Here is a 20,026-nt window from a genome sequence, read left to right as displayed (position 1 = left end):
ACAGAAACACTTGTTATTGTATTTAGTTTACTAGATATGATGCAAGCCCTTTTGTGATCTTAGACATTAGATCCTCGCAGAAGAAACACCATCAGACCATGGTTTAACTTACAAACTATTAACAGGTTTATTAAAAGTAGTAGGTAGCTGACAATACAGCAGCCTGCAATGTTTTGCTGAATTTTTAACTCAGACTCTCTTTGGGTACAAAAATAACAAAGGGAACAGGAAAACTCCTTGAATGCTTACAACAAAGCAAGTCTCATCCGCCTGCCCCATTGAGGAGTTATCCTGTCAGATTCCCGGACCAATTCTGGCTACTGAATGTCAACCTGATTGTTACAGTTTACTCTAATGACATGACCAGAACAAACCAGTGTTCAGTCTATTGGCAGACTTAAAAGAAACAATCTTGGGGTTAGTTTTTTAGACCATAATGCATTAAAGTTACAGGGATTCGAGGCTTAATGGAAAACAGGAGGATGGAGAACTAAACAGAAACAGGTAGGAGTCTTATTTAAAGTTAAGTTTTAAAAAAAAGCTGCAAAATGCTGCCTGGGCTCATAATTAATGACCAAACAAGCAAATATTGGTTTTATTCCCCTTTCCTGGTGGCCTTCTTTATTCCTTTTTGGAATGTAGCAATCCTTAAGCTAATATTAAACATGAGCGATTAGTCTTCTAGCACTTCCTGCTGACATTATACCATCTTTCACTCAAACGTACTTTTTCTGCCAGAATGTTAGGTCCAATTAAGTGTTAGCATGTAGCAGCTGGATAGCAAGCATACTGTCCCTCCATGGTGACAAACTTTGAGCTCTGAAAGCAGTGGTTCACTTAACACACGTGCAGGACAGTGATGTTGGTGTGGCGACACAAGCATCCGAACATTCATGCGTGCAAGCGCATAGCGCACTAGCACCTGGTTTACAAAGTTAAAGCATGAACTTAAGGAAGAAAGTACACAATGTACATTTACATTTCTAGAAAACTTTACAAACTTCTATTAAAAAGAAATTGATCAAGGTCAAAAATAAAGTTATAAGTATATAAGGAAATTAATTTACCAATATTTTATGCAAAGTGGAGCAGAAAAGTGAAAAAATCTGCACTTGCTTATGAGAGAGAAAAGAACTGTCATGTGCCAACCAATGCTTTGGGCATTCCTGACGTGACAACACTGTCAGGGTGCACCTGGCAACATAACGCCATTTTGCAGCATGACTATATGGTGTCCTGGTCTTCACCCTGGTTAGCTAGATTAGATTCATATTCCAGCCTGGATGCAGAAGGTGGTGTGCTGATCTGATTTCCAAGTTATACTTAGCCTTTTTCCCTGATTTGAAGTAGAAACTGTTTTGCATCAATCCACAAGTAGCAGCATAAAATCAAAAATAAAGATGACAAGTTGTAGGCCACATTTAGTAAAAGTTTACAATGTAAGATTTCATAGCAGAGATATAAATCTGTGCAATCTCTAAGCCATGCCTTCACTAACATTAAACTTACACTAAAACTTATTCAGGAAATCATTTTTGACATTGCTTAATTAAAAAAAATGGTACACACAAACACAAACCAATGTTTATCATCTAGCTGCCGCATCTCTAGCATCCTTTACTTTCTTTCTCTTTTTTATCTATTAGTGTCTGTTCAAGACTCAATCTAGCATCTTTAAAGTCTGGATTCAAGGCCAATGCTTTCTTGAAGTCTTCCAATGCCTGGTCAAAAAATCCTGGAAAGGAAAAAATTGCAAGTTAATTTTGTTTTTTCTATTATGTAGTAATGTGCTGTTTTTTTCAGAACTGATTAAACTACTGTGGACCTTAGAAAGTGGCCATTTTTCACAAGAAAATGTGAAAATATCTTGTGTTTAAAAGGGACAATTGATTAAAAATCCCTTAGAGCATTCTGTCACAAATAACAAAATAATAATGTGATGCGAGAGATTATAATTTTCTTTTGAATTTGTTCTCAGGATGTGAGTGACACAACAAGGCAATATTTATAGTCCATGCCTAGTTCTCCTTGAACTGCTGCAGACCTTGTGGTAATGGTATTCCCACAATCGTGTGAGGAAGGGAATTGCACGATACTGATCCAGTAGCAATGAAGGAACAACAATGTATGGCCAAGTAAGGATAGTGTATGACCCGGAGGGCAACTTGGAGGTGTTGTCTATAAATGAAGATGATCAGATACAGCAGAAAGTTGTTGCAAATACAAATTAAACCAATATATTATAAAGCAGTGATAGTGACTCATATTTAGTTTTTTTATTGCAGTGAAAATGCAAAATTCCTGTCAAATAAACCACTTTTTCATCTCAATCAAGATATTTTTCAACCAAATAAATATCTGAAAGAGTTACTGAAGATAGCATGATGGCTTTAATGATAGTGAACTTTCAACTGCAGTATAAATCTCAGCACTCATTGCCATTCAAACGTAACCTGCCCTTACTGGATGAATGATAACAGACTTCTGTCTAGCCATGAGGTGGTAGACTGTGCATTCTCCTCAAAGGACTGGCAAGATCAGTCCTACTATATAGCAGCTAACACTGATCTTTACTAGCAGTCCAAGCCAAAAGAAGCAGCAATATAGTAGGAAGTAGCCTTTAGGAACCTTTTTGTTCCATGTTGAGAAGTCAACATACGACGTATCAAGGACCATAATGTAGGACACCACCAAGATTAGAAAGAGTAAAAAGAAAACAAAGTAAATGGGCGGCCCCTTATTCTAAGATCATGCCCTCTAGTTCTAGTCTCCCCCATCAGTGGAAACATCCTCTCTGCATCCACCTTGTCAAGCCCCTTCATAATCTTATACATTTCGATAAGATCACTTTTCATTCTTCTGAATTCCAATGAGTATTCAATCTTTCCTCATAAGTCAACCCCCTCATCCCCGGAATCAACCTAGTGAACCTTCTCTGAACTGCCTCCAAAGCAAGTATATCCTTTTGTAAATATGGAAACCAAAACTGCATGCAGTATTCCAGGTGTGGCCTCACCAATACCTTATATAGCTGTAGCAAGACTTCCCTGCTTTTATATTCCACCCCATTTGCAACAAAGGCCAAGATTCCATTGGCCTTCCTGATCACTTGCTGTACCTGCATACTATACTTTTGTGTTTCATGCACAAGTACCCCCAGGTCCCTCTGTACTGCAGCACTTGCAATCTTTCTCCATTTAAATAATAACTTGCTCTTTGATTTTTTTCTGCCAAAATACATGACCTGACACTTTCCCACATTATATTCCATCTGCCAAATTTTTGCCCACTCACTTAGCCTGTCTATGTCCTTTTGCAGATTTTTTGTGTCCTCCTCACACATTACTTTTCCTCCCATCTTTGTATTGTCAGCAAACTTGGCTACGTTACACTCAGTCCCTTCTTCCAAGTCATTAATATAGATTGAAAATAGTTGGGGTCCCAGCACTGATCCCTGCGGCAGCTCACTGGTTACTGATTGCCAACCCGAGAATGAACCATTTATCCCAACTCTCTGTTTTCTGTTAGTTAGCCAATCCTCTATCCATGCTAATATATTATCCCCAACCCCGTGAACTTTTATCTTGTGCAGTACCCTTTTATGTGGCACCTTGTCAAATGCCTTCTGGAAGTCCAAATACACCACATCCACTGGTTCCCCTATATCCATCCTGTACGTTACATCCTCAAAGAATTCCATCAAATTTGTCAAACATGACTTCCCCTTCATAAATCCATGCTGACTCTGCCTGACCGAATTTTGCTTTTCCAAATGTCCTGCTACTGCTTCTTTAATAATGGACTCCAACATTTTCCCAACCATAGATGTTAGGCTAACTGGTCTATAGTTTCCTGCTTTTTGTCTGCCTCCTTTTTTAAATAGGAGCGTTACATTTGCAATTTTCCAATCTGCTGGGACCTCCCCAGAATCCAGGGAATTTTGGTAAATTACAACCAATGCATCCACAATCCCTGCCACTACTTCTCTAAGACCCTAGGAAGCAAGCCATCAGGTCATTTGCACTTCCAGACAGTGGCAGTTATTCTACTATGGAAGGCACATGTGGCATAAGAGGAGCTGCACACTTACTCAATCCTTCTTCTTGCTCTTATTGTAGGCCAAGTCAGCGCATAATCGGCGGAAGCAGCAGCGGATCGGAGGCAGAGAGCCTGATCTGTAGGACCTCACCGAGGTAGAGCAGTGAGTGTCGGCCCTCATGGGCACCCCAGTTCGCCTGGTGGCCAGCGGCGAGGCCGAGCCCGCTACGGGTAGTGATGGTATGTGAATGGCTTTTGTGATTGATGTGAGTTCCTTGCCTGCTAATATCAAGTGGCCTTGCCCATATAGATGTCCAATGCCACCTTCCTCTTATCAACCTGCCCCCTCCCCTGCTGCCAACCACACGTCTGTTGCTTTGTGCTTACAGATGACCAGCCAGAAGCGCAGTAACCTTCCCTTGAGCCATCGACATCTGGGCACGGGGGAGATGAGAACAGAGGGGACGAAAGTGTGTTCACTGAGCGGGAGACCCCATCAGTCCCACCGAGTGTGGGGACTCCATCAGTTCCACCGAATGTGGAGACTCCATCAGTCCCACCGAGTGTGGAGACCCCATCAGTCCCACCGAGTGGGGAGACCCCATCAGTCCCACCGAGTGCGGAGACCCCATTAGTCCCACCGAGTGCGGAGACCCCATCAGTCCCATCGAGTGGGGACACAAATTTGGGGGGAACGACGTTTCCTTTGAGGGCTTTAATGAGTCTGAGGCTCCTGGCCCCAGTGGCCTACAGCAACGCCGAGTGGGAAGGGAAGCTTCGGAGGCCAGCTCCAGTCTGGGTGAGTCGGCCCAGTAGTCCTGCTCAGACAGGCAGACATAGAAACATAGAAAATAGGTGCAGGAGTAGGCCATTCAGCCCTTCGAGCCTGCACCACCATTCAATGAGTTCATGGCTGAACATGCAACTTCAGTACCCTATTCCTGCTTTCTCGCCATACCCCTTGATCCCCCTAGTAGTAAGGACTACATCTAACTCCTTTTTGAATATATTTAATGAATTGGCCTCAACAACTTTCTGTGGTAGAGAATTCCACAGGTTCACCATTCTCTGGGTGAAGAAGTTTCTCCTCATCTCGGTCCTAAATGGCTTACCCCTTACCTTAGACTGTGAACCCTGGTTCTGGACTTCCCCAACATTGGGAACATTCTTCCTGCATCTAACCTCTCTAAACCCGTCAGATTGTAAACGTTTCTATGAGATCCCCTCTCATTCTTCTGAACTCCAATGAATACAAGCCCAGTTGATCCAGTCTTTCTTGATATGTCAGTCCTGCCATCCCGGGAATCAGTCTGGCGAACCTTCGCTGCACTCCCTCAATAGCAAGAATGTCCTTCCTCAAGTTAGGAGACCAAAACTGTACACAATACTCCAGGTGTGGCCTTACCAAGGCCCTGTACAACTGTAGTAACACCTCCCTGCCCCTGTACTCAAATCCCCTCGCTATGAAGGCCAACATGCCATTTGCTTTCTTAACCGCCTGCTGTACCTGCATGCCAACCTTCAATGACTGATGTACCATGACACCCAGGTCTCGTTGCACCTCCCCTTTTCCTAATCTGTCACCATTCAGATAATAGTCTGTCTCTCTGTTTTTACCACCAAAGTGGATAACCTCACATTTATCCACATTATACTTCATCTGCCATGCATTTGCCCACTCACCTAACCTATCCAAGTCACTCTGCAGCCTCATAGCATCCTCCTCGCAGCTCACACTGCCACCCAACTTAGTGTCATCCGCAAATTTGGAGATACTACATTTAATCCCCTCGTCTAAATCATTAATGTACAATGTAAACAGGGGGGCCTCAGCACAGAACCTTGCGGTACCCCACTAGTCACTGCCTGCCATTCTGAAAAGTACCCATTTACTCCTACTCTTTGCTTCCTGTCTGCCAACCAGTTCTCAATCCACGTTAGCACACTACCCCCAATCCCTTGTGCTTTAACTTTGCACATTAATCTCTTGTGTGGGACCTTGTCAAAAGCCTTCTGAAAGTCCAAATACACCACATCAACTGGTTCTCCCTTGTCCACTCTACTGGAAACATCCTCAAAAAATTCCAGTAGATTTGTCAGGCATGATTTCCCTTTCACAAATCCATGCTGACTTGGACCTATCATGTCACCTCTTTCCAAATACGTTGCTATGACATCCTTAATAATTGATTCCATCATTTTACCCACTGCCGATGTCAGGCTGACCGGTCTATAATTCCCTGTTTTCTCTCTCCCTCCTTTTTTTAAAAGTGGGGTTACATTGGCTACCCTCCACTCCACAGGAACTGATCCAGAGTCTACGGAATGTTGGAAAATGACTGCCAATGCATCCACTATTTCCAAGGCCACCTCCTTAAGTACTCTGGGATGCAGACCATCAGGCCCTGGGGATTTATCGGCCTTCAATCCCATCAATTTCCCCAACACAATTTCCCGACTAGTAAGGATTTCCCTCAGTTCCTCCTTCTTACTAGATCCTCTGACCCCTTTTATATCCAGAAGGTTGTTTGTGTCCACCTTAGTGAATACCGAACCAAAGTACTTGTTCAATTGGTCTGCCATTTCTTTGTTCTCCGTAATGACTTCCCCTGATTCTGACTGCAGGGGACCTACGTTTGTCTTTACTAACCTTTTTCTCTTTACATATCTATAGAAGCTTTTGCAGTCTGTTTTAATGTTCCCTGCAAGCTTCCTCTCATACTCTATTTTCCCTGCTCTAATCAAACCCTTTGTCCTCCTCTGCTGAGTTCAAAATTTCTCCCAGTCCCCGGGTTCGTTGCTATTTCTGGCCAATTTGTATGCCACTTCCTTGGCTTTAATACTATCCCTGATTTCTCTTGATAGCCACAGTTGAACCACCTTCCCTTTTTTATTTTTACGCCAGACAGGGATGTACAATTGTTGTAGTTCATCCATACGGTCTCTAAATGTCTGCCATTGCCCATCCACTGTCAATCCCTTAAAGTATCATTCGCCAATCTATCCGAGCCAATTCACGCCTCATACCTTCAAAGTTACCCTTCTTTAAGTTCTGGACCATGGTCTCTGAATTAATTGTTTCATTCTCCATCCTAATGTAGAATTCCACTATATTATGGTCACTCTTCCCCAAGGGGCCTCGCACAACAAGATTGCTAATTAATCCTCTTTCATTACACAACACCCAGATGGCCTTCCCCCTAGTTGGATCCTCGACATATTGGTCTAGAAAACCATCCCTTATGCACTCCAGGAAATCCTCCTCCACCGTATTGCTTCCAGTTTGGTTAGCCCAATCTATATGCATATTAAAGTCACCCATGATAACTGCTGCACCTTTATTGCATGCACCCCTAATTTCCTGTTTGATGCCCTCCCCAACATCACTACTACTGTTTGGAGGTCTGTACACAACTCCCACTAAAGTTTTTTGCCCTTTGGTGTTCTGCAGCTCTACCCATATAGATTCCACATCATCCAAGCTAATGTCCTTCCTAACTATTGCATTAATCTCTTTAACCAGCAATGCTACCCCACCTCCTTTTCCTTTTATTCTATCCTTCCTGAATGTTGAATACCCTTGGATGTTGAGTTCCCAGCCCTGATCATCCTGGAGCCACGTCTCTGTAATCCCAATCACATCATATTTGTTAACATCTATTTGCACAGTTAATTCATCCACCTTATTACAGATACTCCTTGCATTAAGACACAAAGACTTCAGGCTTGTTTTTTTAACACCCTTTAACACCCATGGACCTGGACTTGGTGACTATGTCCAGGGAGAACACGGATATGCACTGTGACCTCATGGGTGCATTGGGTAGGGTCCCGCAGAGCATCACTGCACTTGTTGAGTGGCGGAGGCTGCCTCACGCATTGCTGGTGTATCTCAGGACTCCAGCGAGCCCATCATTGACCACTCACAGAGGCAGATGGGCTAAGCATCCGCTCACAGAGGCAGATGGGCTAAGCATCCGGAGCACGATGTATGACCACAACTTGCTGACCTGCTGTCCTCTCTGTGTTCCCTACTGTCCAGCAGGGAAGTGACGGTGCCGAAGCAGGCCAGCAAGTTGTGGTCACACATCGTGCTCCGGATGCTGACGCTCTGCCCCGTGTGAGTAGCACTGGTCCACTGGAAATGGAAGGTGCTGTTTTCCCTCAAGATGACAGCATTCCGGTTTCCACCACTGCCACTCCGACCTTGCACGTAACGTGGTCTACCCCCGAGACATCACAGACTGCTGTCGCCGATGCTGAGGCGGAGGCGTCCGCAGCTGGATCTTCCAGGCCCAGAGCTGGTCCAGGGCGTCCTTGTAGCCATCTGTACTGCCTAGCCCACACACACAGCAGCCCTCAAGCAGCCTTGCTGTAGGCACTGAGGCATCATTGAGGAGGAGCAGTAGGCGTAGGAGCGAGGTAAAGGTTAGTGGGGCGGAAAGCTAAGCCAAGTCGGATTAACGACTGGGACCACGATGGGGACATGCACTGAAAATTGTTAATCCCGCCTGTAAATATTTAAGGTACATTGCTGCAGTTCATTGTTGTTGAGTGCTTTGCAACAGGACATTGTATTTTGTTTGTTTTTTTCTTGGGGGGTGGGGGACAGGGCCAGGGGGGGGGGAAGGTGTTTGTTTGTTTCAGTAAAATGTGACTTTGACCATTTGCCATTGGTGTATTGTGTATTGTAGTGTCTAACTTCATTTTTTTTTACATAGAATTACATAAGTTGTACAGCACAGACAGTCCATTCAGCTATTTTCTGATCGTTTTTCTGCTCAGCCAGAATGGGGACCAATTCAGTCTGGGCTGTTATAGTGCATATAGTATCGTGGTGGAGGTGCGGCGAATGTTTGTGGCAGAGGTGCGGCAAATGAGGGTACGGGGCCCAGAAGAGCCGAGGGCCCAGGGGCAGCACGGGCCAACCTACACTGCGATATGTGTGCACTCTAGGTCCGTGCAGCAGAGCAGGTCTCCAGTCGTCGTGGTTAACCTTTGCCACTGGATAAAGGCCTATCTCTGTCAAGCCCGTGTGGTGGCTGATGTGCAACGGTCACCACACGTTAAAAAAATCCATGCACAGGTATCTTCCACCCCCTCAACTGGAGTTCAGGACTGGAATAATGGGTCCTTCATTGAAACATCTGTGAACTCATATGGAAGCAAGTCATCCTCGTTCGAGGGACCACCAATGATGATGATGATGATTGTGTATCATTGCAAAATTCACCGGAGATGTGCCATTATGGCACATAGCTTGGCCAGTAGTAGCTGCATCGCTCAGTTTCCTCCATTCCATTATGAGCTGTCAATGTGTGGCTCTTGGTCCAGCAGCATTGCGACGCTGTCTCCTCCGTGGATGGTGTGACTCATTCGGGGCCTCGCCAGGCTCCTGTTCATCATCCTCCTCCTCCTGAGGTGGTACTGCAATCCCCATTGGCATTTTCTGGCCCCTCATGATGGTCAAGCTATGTAACATGCAGCACACCACAAGGAATTCCGAGACCTGTTGAGGGGAGTATTGAAGGCTGCCTTCAGAGCGGTCCAGGCATCGGAAACGCTGCTTGAGCACCCCAATTGTCTGTTTAATGATGTTGTGGGTGACCGCATGGCTCTCATTGTAGCACTGCTCCGTTTCTGTGGTGGTGTTGTGGAGGGGGCATCATGAGCTAGGTGGCTAGGCCGTATCCTTTGTCCCCGAGCAGCCAGCCGTGCTATTCCCATGGTGGCCGAAACAATCGTGAGATAGTGCTCTCATGCAGGATGAATACGCTCCCTGGATAGCAGGCATTCACTGTCAGGATGCACTACGTGTGGTCGCACACGAGCTGCACGTTTAGGGAATGGTATCTGTTGTGTCCTTACACACAACAGCAAATCAACACGAGGCACCTACTGGAGACAAGGTCACTCTGTGACCTGTACCTTTATTCGCAGGACCAAGAAGTGATGACCCTGCGTGGGACCTCCCTTTATATACCTGGATGACCAGGTGAGGAGTGTCTCCCACAAGTTCACCCCCTGTGGTCAAGGTGTGCATTTCTCAGGTGTATACAGTGTACAGTGTTGTTACATAAAGGTTACAGTTATGTGAGGTTACAAACATGACATCACCTCCCTCCCAACGTCTTTGGGTCAAAGATTGAGTCTTTCAGGTGGTCGACATTCTCTCGTGGAGCGCCGCAGTTGGGGCTCTGGTTGTTGAGCCTTGGCATGCATCTTTTTCACCTATGGTGATTCCGGCTCGTCCGAGCTGACCGCAGGGACTGTGCATGTTGCTGACGGTTCTTGTTGCTCGTTCATTGGCAGTGGTGTGGGCAGCATTTCATGATTTTCCTCAGGTTCCTCAGTGTCCATGCTGAACCTTTTTTTTACTTGGTCCAGACGCTTGCGGCATATCTGCCCATTGTTGAGTCTGACCACTATGAACCTATTCCCCTCTTTACCAATTACAGTACCCTCGAGCCACTTGGGCCCCACAGCGTGATTCAGAACAAATACTGGATCATCGATTTCTATCCATCTCCCCTTTGAGTTATGGTCGTGGCACTCATTTGGGACTGGCGCTTGCCCTCAACAATGTCTGACAAGACTGGATGAATGAGGGACAGCCGAGTTTTTAGTGTACGTTTCATGAGTAGTTCCGCTGGCAGGACCCCCGTGAGCGAGTGCGGTCGGGACCTGTAGGCCAGCCAGAGGCGCGATAGACGGTATTGAAGGGAGGGTCCTTGAATCCGGAGCATGCCTTGCTTTATGATTTGGACCGCACGTTCCGCCTAGCCATTGGAAGCCGGCTTGAACGGTGTTGTCCTGACATGTTTGATGCCATTACCCGACATGAACTCCCGGAATTCATAGCTAGTGAAACACGGGCCGTTGTTGCTAACTAGGATGTCCAGCAAGCCGTGGGTCGCAAAGACCGCACGCAGACTCTCCAATGTGGTGGATGTCGTGCACGAATTCAATATGATGCACTCGATCCATTTCAAGTACGCATCAACAACAATGAGGAACATTTTTCCCATGAACGGGCCCACGTAGTCTACGTGAATACGTGACCATGGCTTGGTGGGCCAGGGCCATGGGCTGAGTGGGGCCTCCCTGGGGGCATTGTCCAGCTGGGCACACGTCGTGCACCTACGAACACAGTGTTCCAGGTCTGCATCAATTCCCAGCCACCATACATGTGACCGGGCAATGGCCTTCATCAGCACAATGCCTGGGTGCTCGCTGTAGAGTTCCCTGATGAATGCCTCCCTGCCCTTCTGGGGCATAACTACCCGGCTGCCCCATTGTAGGCAGTCGGCTTGGATGGAGAGTTCATCCATCCGTCTGTGAAACGGTCTGACCTCTTCAGGGAAAGCTCCGTGTGCGGGCGCCCAATCCCCAGTCAGGACACATTTCTTAATCAGAGATAGGAGGGGATTTCTGTTTATCTGATGTGCTGTGATGGGGGAGCCTGCGCTGTCAAAAGCATCGACAGTCATGACCATCTCAGCGCTTTGCCCCACTGCCCCCTCAGTGGTGGCCAGTGGAAGCCTGCTGAGCGCGTCAGCGCAATTTTCGGTGCCTGGCCGGTGCCATATGGTGTAGTCATACGCAGCCAGCGTGAGAGCCCATCGCTCTATGCGAACTGACGCATTGGCATTGACAGCTTTGCTGTCGGACAACAGGGATGTTAATGGCTTGTGGTCCATTTCTAACTCGAACCTTCTGCCAAAAAGGTACAGATGCATCTTTTTCACCCCGTAGACACATGCGAGTGCTTCCTTTTCAACCATCCCATACCGCCTTTCTGCTTGGGAGAGTGACCTGGAGGCATAAGCCACAGGTTGGAGTTGGCCCTCATCATTACTCTGCTGCAACACGCACCCAACCCCATAGGATGATGCATTGCATGTCAAAACCAATTTCTTACAGGGGTCGTACAGGTTCAATAACTTATTAGAACAAAGAAGATTCCGCACCCGATTGAAAGCCCATTCCTGACAGTCCCCCCAAAACCAATCGCAACTTTACGCAGGAGCACGTGTAGCGGCTCCAGCAATGTACTTAAGTTCGGTAGAAAGTTCCCGAAATAGTTCAATAGTCCCAGAAATGAACGCAACTCTGACGTGTTGCCGGGCCTGGGCGCGCAACGGATCGCCTCCATTTTGGATTTTGTGGGCCGGATCCCGTCTGTGGCAACCCTCCTGCCCAAAAACTCGACCTCTGGGGCCAAAAACACGTACTTGGACTTCTTTAGTCGCAGGCCTACCCGGTCCAGTCGGCGTAGCACCTCCTTCAGGTTGTGGAGATGTTCCTCGGTGTCTCGACCCATGATAAGGATGTTGTCCTGAAATACGATTGTTCCGGGGATGGATTTTAGCAGGCTTTCCATGTTTCTCTGAAAGATAGCGGCTGCTGAACAAATGCCAAATGGACACCTGTTGTAGACAAACAGCCCCTTGTGCGTGGTGATGGTGGTCAGTAGCTTGGATTCTTCGGCCAGTTCCTGGGTCATGTAGGCCGAAGTGAGGTCCAACTTGGTGAACAGCTTGCCGCCTGCCAGCGTGGCAAAAAGATCCTCCTCTCTCGGAAGCGGGTATTGGTCCTGAAGGGACACTCGGTTGATAGTGGCCTTGTAGTCACCACAGATCCTGACCGAGCCATCCGTTTTTAGAAAAGGGACGATAGGGCTTGCCCAATTGCTGAATTCAATGGGCAAAATTATGCCCTCTCTTAGCAACCTGTCCAACTCACTCTCAATTTTCTCTCGCATCACAAATGGCACAGCTCTGGCTTTGTGGTGCACTGGTGTGGCGTCCGGGGTGATGCGTATCCTTACTTTGGTGCCTTTGAAAGTCCCGACGCCAGGTTGAAATAATGACTCGAACTTTAGTAGGACCTGTGAGCATGAACTTCGCTCCACAGATGAAATGGCGTGCACATTCCCCCATTTCCAGTTCATCTCAGCTAGCCAGCTCCTCCCCAAAAGCACGGGACCATTTCCTGGGACAATCCAGAGTGGCAGCCGGTTCTGAGATCCATTATGTGTGACCACCAACATTGCACTGCCTAGCACTGGGATGATCTCTTTGGTGTACGTCCGTAATTGCGTGTCAATGCGTTCTAGTTTGGGTCTGCTAGCTCTGAGTGGCCAGTTTCTCGAATTGTTGGATACTCATAAGTGACTGGCTGGCTCCTGTGTCCAGCTCCATGCGTACCGGGATGCCGTTTAACAGTACTCTCATCATCATAGGTGGCGTTTTTGTGTATGAGCTGTGGATGTTTGCCACCTGGACCCAGTGAACTTCAGCGTCCATTGCTTTGTCCCAGGCATACCCCTGCCTTGCAGACCACTCTTGTGGTTCATCCACTTCGTAAACCAGCCTCGCTGCGGGCTTCCTGCACATCCTGGCTAAATGTCCACTCAAGTTACAATTTCTGCAGATGAATTGTTGAAACCGGCAGGTCTTCGCAGCATGTTTGCCCCCGCACCTCCAGCATGAGCTGAGATAGTTGTGAACAAAAGAGCTGTTATCAGGCATTCCTCTCTGATTGTCTCTTGAGCACTCTGTTTGTGGATGTCAATGGTCCCATCCCGGGACGTATTGTCCCTTGTGATGGTGTAAATGTCTGTTCAACCTGCCATTGTCTCTGTTGCGGACCCACCCTAGAGTCTGTTATTGCCTGGTTGGTGTTGACTTGCCCTCGCCTGCCTGCGGGGTTCTGAGTCGCGTTTACCATGTTAACTCCCTGCTCCATCGCCACATTGGGAGCAGAGTTGCGCACGTATATGATCTTGGTTTCCTCCTTCCCCGCCATGAAGGTTTGAGCCATCAATGCCGCTGCTTCCAAGGTCAAGTCCTTGGTCTCAATTAGCTTCCTAAAAATCCCGGCATGACCAATGTCCTCAATGAAGAAATCCCGTAACATCTCCCCCCTGCAGGCGTCTGTGAACTTACAGAGGCTGGCCAAGCGCTGAAGGTCCGCAACGAAGTCCGGTATGCTCTGCCCTTCCCGACGTCGGTGCGTATAGAATCGGTGTCAGGCCATGTGTATACTACTCGCCGGTTTGAGGTGCTCATCGATCAGTTTGCTGAGCTCCTCGAAGGTCTTGTCCACCAGCTTCTCGGGTGCAAGCAGGTCTTTCATCAGCACGTACGTCTTAGGTCCACAGCTGGTCAGTAGATGCGCCCTTCGCTTGTCAGCCGCTGCCGCTCCCAGCCAGTCCTTCGTGACAAAGCTCTGCTGGAGCCTCTCAACGAAATCGTCCCAGTCCTCACCAACACAGTACCGTTCCTCCGTGCTACCGGTGGCCATTCTCTTGAGTCGTTGATTCCCATTTCTCGTCGCCAAATGTTGTGTCCTTACACACTACAGCAAATCAACACGAGGCACATACTGGAGACAAGGTCACTCTGTGACCTGTACCTTTATTCACAGGACCAAGAAGTGATGACCCTGCGTGGGACCTCCCTTTATATACCTGGATGACCAGGTGAGGAGTGTCTCCCACAAGTTCACCCCCTGTGGTCAAGGTGTGCATTTCTTAGGTGTATACAGTGTACAGTGTTGTTTCATAAAGGTTACAGTTATGTGAGGTTACAAACATGACAGTATCCCTTTCGGTTTCTGAACACCTCTGCATTGTGTAATGGTGCTCGCAAGGCCACATGTGTGCAATCAATGGCTCCTTGAACCCTTGGAAAGCCCACAATTCTGCCAGACCCACATGCCCGCTCATTCTGGCTCTCACTGCTTATTGGGAACATTATGAAGTCCATTCTGCGGACGTACAGAGCCCTTGTGATGTGGCGAATGCAGCGATGTGCAGCATATTGAGAGATGCTGCATATGTCCCCTGCTGCAGCCTGGAAGGAGCCAGAGGCATAGAAGGCCAGCTCCACAGTTACCTTCACTGCGATGGGCAGCGCAGTCCTGTTGCCACTGTAAGACTGCAGGTCTGCCTGTAGGAGATGGCATATCTCTGTCAGCACTTCCTTTTGGAAATGCTGCCTTCTCACACATTGCTCCTGAGAGCTGGAGGTATGAGTGTTGCTGCCTGTAAACCTGTGAGGGGTAAACCCTCCTCCTCAGACAACTTCGGCCTCTCCTCATCTGTGGGCCAACATACCCAAGAGCACTTCTATCTTGACGCCGCTTAACAATAGCATAGAGCAGGATATGCTGGAGAACTAGTAATGCCCCCATTAATATATTTCACTGAGATTATAAGGCAGATACCGCTTTAAAGTCTGAGCTTCACGCAGCGTGCTGTGCACAAACATTGCAATCAATGTGACCTCCGATTTAAGATCCTTCTCCCTCAATTTAAACATGCAGCAAATAGTGTCTACTTAACCGTGGGACCGGTTGGTTTTTCAGGCGTCACTTGGGGCAGACTTTAAATGCGGCGGTAGCAACTAATTTTGCAATTGGGGCACCAGCGGAATGTTGCATACCAATAAGTATCATGATCTGAATGAAACTACAGGGCGGGGGGTGGGGGAAGTTTTTGCGCTCCCGGAAACCCTGTGTCGAATTTGCCGGCTGGGTGGTAAAAGCTGGCCGCCCGGCGGTAAGCATTTAGACACTTTTATCGTCCCTCCGGGGTGCTAACAGAGGCGCAAGGCAGCCGAAAATCCAGACTAAAATGCCTGAAAGGCAGACAAGAAAATAGGACATTTTTACCAATGCCAAACTACCAGTATGATCAAAGGTACAGTTAAACACAATTTAAAGGCAGAATTTCAAACAGTAGATATCAAAAACATATGATTCACAATCTAATCTCACAAAATTGATTTCACTATTCTACTATGGAAACACATGTAGACTGTAAAAGAAAAATGTTACCCAGTCTATATCGTGTCAGTCCTCGATTATAATATGGAACTTCAAAATCTTCTTTGTTTTGAATTGCTAATGTGTAATCATCCATAGCTTCATAAAAGTCTACTCTGAAGTACTTGATTTGGCCTCTGTTGTTGTATGCTTTAGCCAGGTCCTTGGTACAACACTTGCTGAACAAGAAAGAACAGTATTTTAAGTTACAAAGATGTTATTAACATCAATCTTACAAGCTGTGGAGTAATTTTCTGACTTTAAATTTCAATAAATGGTTGGAAAATCATATGCATCACATGGCCAAACTTCTGCTATGTGCTTTTGGCAGGTAAGGCAACTCAGAAAATGACCACTAATATCCCAGGGTCAAATGCACCAAGTGCCTTCTTGTGAGGCTGAATTGGCTTGTCTTTGAGGAGCTGAATACAAGCGATTGCACTTGTAACCAGGAAATGTCTAACACTATCTTGTATGGATGAGGACTGAAAATAGCACGTTAAATGGGTTTTAGATGTATTATTCTATTGATTTTTTTAACTCACCTTGTTGTGTAAATATTCAAGAGAAACTCAAGATGAACAATTGTTTGATTGAAATAAAAAGTAAAACTCAATTCTGGAAGTATGAAAGAACAGAAAAAATTGAAAATACATAATAAAAACAGAAAATGCTAGAAATACTCAGCAACACAGGCAGCATCTGTGCAGAGAAACAAAGTTAACGTTTCAGGTCGATGACCTTTCGTCAGAACCGGAAGTTAGAGATTTAACAGTTTATAAGCAAGTACAGACACAGGGGAAAGGGGGATGGGAGAAAAAAACAAAAGGGAAGGTCTGTGATCAGGTGGAAGGCAGAAGTGATTAAATGACAAAAGTGATGATGGTACAAGGTGGTAATGGGACATGCAAAGAAACAAAAGATGTGTCTAGAGGAGCTGTAAATGGCAACAGCATAGTCATTACCAGCGCCTGCTGTCCAAAAAAAAATAGGAGCAAGGTTATGATCACAACCCGCCTGCCCGAGATGTCTGCGCTCCTCTAATTCTGCCCTCTTGAGCATCCCTGATTATAATCGCTCAACCATTGGTGGCCGTGCCTTCTGTTGTCTCGGCCCTAAGCTCTGGAATTCCCTGCCTAACACCTCTCCGCCTCTCTACCTCTCTTTCCTCCTTGAAATCTACCACTTTTTCCAAGCTTTTGGTCACCTGCCCTAATTTCTCCTTATGTGGCTTGGTATCAAACAAGTTGTTGAAATTGTTCAACTCGATGTTGAGCTCAGGAGGCTGTTAAGTGCCTAATCTAAAGACGAGTTGCTGTTCCTTGAGTTTCATTGGAACAGTGTAGGAGGCCGAAAACAGAGAGGTCAGAGTGGGAGTGGGGCAGAGAATTCAACCGGCAAATGACCGGAAGCTCAGGGTCATGCTTGTGGATTGAATGGTGGTGTTCAGCAAGGCAATCGCCCAATCTGTGTTTAGTCACCCCAATGTAAAGGAGATGGCATCGTGAGCAGCAAATACAGTATACTAAATTGCAAGAAGGCATTCGATAAGGTGCCACGTAAAAAGGTTACTGGACTAGATAAAAGTTCACGTGGTTGGGGATAATATATTAGCATGGATAGAGGATTGGCTAATTAACAGAAAACAGAGAGTTGGGATAAATGAGACATTTTCCAGTTGGCAAACAGTAACTAGTGGGGTGCAGCAGGGATTGGTGCTGGGGTCTGAACTATTTACAATCTATATTAATGACTTGGAAGAAGGGACTGAGTGTAATGTTGCCAAGCTTGCTGATGATACAAAGATGGGTGGGAAAGCAAATTGTGAGGATACAAAAAATCTGCAGAGGGATATAGACAGGCTAAGTGAGTGGGCAAAAATTTGGCAGATGGAGTATAATGTGGGAAAATGTGAGGTTATCCACTTTGGCAGAAAAAATAAAAAAGCAAATTATAATTTAAATGGAGAAAATGCACTACAGAGGGACCTGGGGGTTCTTGTGCATGAAACTCTTTTTGGAGTTCACCTGCAAAAACATAAAACATTAAACGGTGCCACCCGACCTGGGTGACACTCCAGACATTTACAAGGCCCTTTTTTTTTCCCCCCTTTTTTTTTTCTTTCTTTTTTTGGGTTTTTTTTGGGCACTAAAATCACAATTTTCCCCAGTGCCCCCTATAAAAGGGAAGGGGGACACTAAAAGCACCGGCAATTAAAACAAATTAAGCTTAAAAACATAAAATCAAATAAAAATTTGGTTGCCGGGCGTGATGATGCACTCCAGTCCCTCCGGTGCCCACCTCTCGTTCTTGTGCATGAAACACAAAAAGTTAGTATGCAGGTACAGCAAGTAATCAGGAAGGCAAATGGAATGTTGGCCTTTATTACAAGGGGGATAGAGTATAAAAGTCCTGCTACAACTGTATAGGGTATTGGTGAGGCCACACCTGGAGTACTGCGTGCAGTTTTGGTCTCCGTATTTAAGGAAGGATATACTTGCGTTGGACGCTGTTCAGAGAAGGTTCACTAGGTTGATTCCGGAGATGAGGGGGTTGATTTATGAAGATAGGTTGAGTAGGTTGGGCCTATACTCATTGGAGTTCAGAAGAATGGAAGGTGATCTTATCGAAACATATAAGATAATGAGGGGGCTCGACAAGGTGGATGCAGAGAGGATATTTCTACTCATAGGGGAAACTAAAACTAGGGGACATAGTTTGAGAATAAGGGGCCACCCATTTAAAACTGAGATGAGGCGGAATTTCTTCTCTCAGAGGGTTGTAAATCTATGGAATTCTCTGCCCCAGAGAGCTGTGGAGGCTGGGTCATTGAATATATTTAAGGCGGAGGTAGACAGATTTTTGAGTGATAAGGGAGTAAAGGGTTATGGGGAACGGGCAGGGAAGTGGAGCCGAGTCCATGATCAGATCAGCCATGATCTTATTGAATGGCGGAGCAGGCTCAAGGGGCCAAATGACCTACTCCTGCTTCTATTTTTTATGTTGTTATGTACAAGTAACAGTGATTTACTTTGCTAAAAAAAAATGGCTGAACAATGATTATTACAGTGAGAGGCAATGGACGCACTTCAGATGGACTATTTTTGGGTGTGATGTACAGAGGGGTTTTTCTGTAAGTTATAGTCCGAGCTGCAGTTCACTGGCTTTATTTAACACTGGGTTTGGTGCTGTTTATCACTCGTCACTCCGAAGATTTTGCAGCTGTACGGAAGATTCCACGCAGTGTGTTATGTATAAAGAGCGGCCCGACTTGTGTTCGTTAATAAAGTCACTGCTCACAATTCCCTGGGTGCTCGTCGCTGCACTAAGATCCTGACTCACTTTTTCCATTCCCCTTCCGTGCAAATATGAATGAATTTGGTGTAGAATTCTTCTGCCGCTCTGAAGTTCTGCTTGTGGAATTGCAACTCTGCTTCTTTCAGAACGGCCCCACATTCCATTTCTCACACATTCCTTCCGCGTTCCTGTCTCACTTCCTGTAACAGACAGACCTTCTGGCCCAAGCCGGAATACGTCATACATTACAGGAGGGTGGGGCTTGTTTGACCTGCGGTATCTCAATGTATAAATAACGCAAGGAAATTTACTTTGAAGAAGCCAAAGTGTAAAGAGAGATAGAGAAGGCTTGACATGTTACATTTTTGTTTTAAAACATTCACAATTAATTTAATATGTTAAACTGCTACACTGTGCAATGTAGTGCTCACCATAAAGGGATGTCAGATTTGTTTTTGGTCCATGATAAATACCGGGGACCAATGCAATTAAGCTTTCATTATATTGGAGCATAAACAACCATGGGACTGAATTTCCACAGGGTTTCTCAAACTCATTCACAATAACTTGGGGGGGGGGGGGGGGGGAACTGTCAAACCCGTGGACGGCATAAATGGTTGAAAGAAAGAACTTGCATTTATATAGTGCCTTTCAGGACATTCCAAAATGAGACCCAGACCAGACGGGTCCGTCCGTTCCAGAATAGACTTCCTGTTTGTGTCCCACATGCTCAAGATCAGATTCACCGACGTCACGTCTTCTCTGACCACTGCCTCCGACTGGCCGACTGCCTCCCACAGGAAGACCAGAAAGTTGGCAGAGGGATATGGAAGCTCAACGTAAAACTTTGAGGAACTCA

The 20,026-nt window shown here is 46.2% G+C and overlaps 1 protein-coding gene across 1 annotated transcript; it reads right to left on the bottom strand.

The window, feature by feature from the left end:
• Positions 1-102: 102 nt before the first annotated feature.
• On the bottom strand, positions 103-19,364 carry ttc32 (tetratricopeptide repeat domain 32). Its single transcript, XM_070884392.1, has 3 exons — positions 19,213-19,364; positions 15,883-16,049; positions 103-1,735 (listed from the first exon to the last, which is right to left on the bottom strand). The coding sequence occupies exons 1-3, from the start codon at positions 19,329-19,331 to the stop codon at positions 1,608-1,610; spliced, it is 414 nt and encodes a 137-aa protein (XP_070740493.1). The 5' UTR covers positions 19,332-19,364; the 3' UTR covers positions 103-1,607.
• Between the last annotated feature and the right edge of the window lie 662 nt (positions 19,365-20,026).

Source organism: Pristiophorus japonicus, chromosome 7 (genome assembly GCF_044704955.1).
Source record: "Pristiophorus japonicus isolate sPriJap1 chromosome 7, sPriJap1.hap1, whole genome shotgun sequence".
NCBI lineage: Eukaryota > Metazoa > Chordata > Chondrichthyes > Pristiophoridae > Pristiophorus > Pristiophorus japonicus.
This window is presented reverse-complemented; position numbering and strand designations above follow the sequence as displayed.

Coding starts and splice junctions, on each gene's coding strand:
- ttc32 (XM_070884392.1), bottom strand. CDS start 19,331: ATGGAATGTGGGGCCGTTCTGAAAGAAGCAGAGTTGCAATTCCACAAG. Junction 16,050..19,212: donor ACGGAAGGGGAATGGAAAAA/GTGAGTCAGGAT, acceptor TTTCTTGTTCAG/CAAGTGTTGTACCAAGGACC. Junction 1,736..15,882: donor ACTGACACGATATAGACTGG/GTAACATTTTTC, acceptor TTTCCTTTCCAG/GATTTTTTGACCAGGCATTG.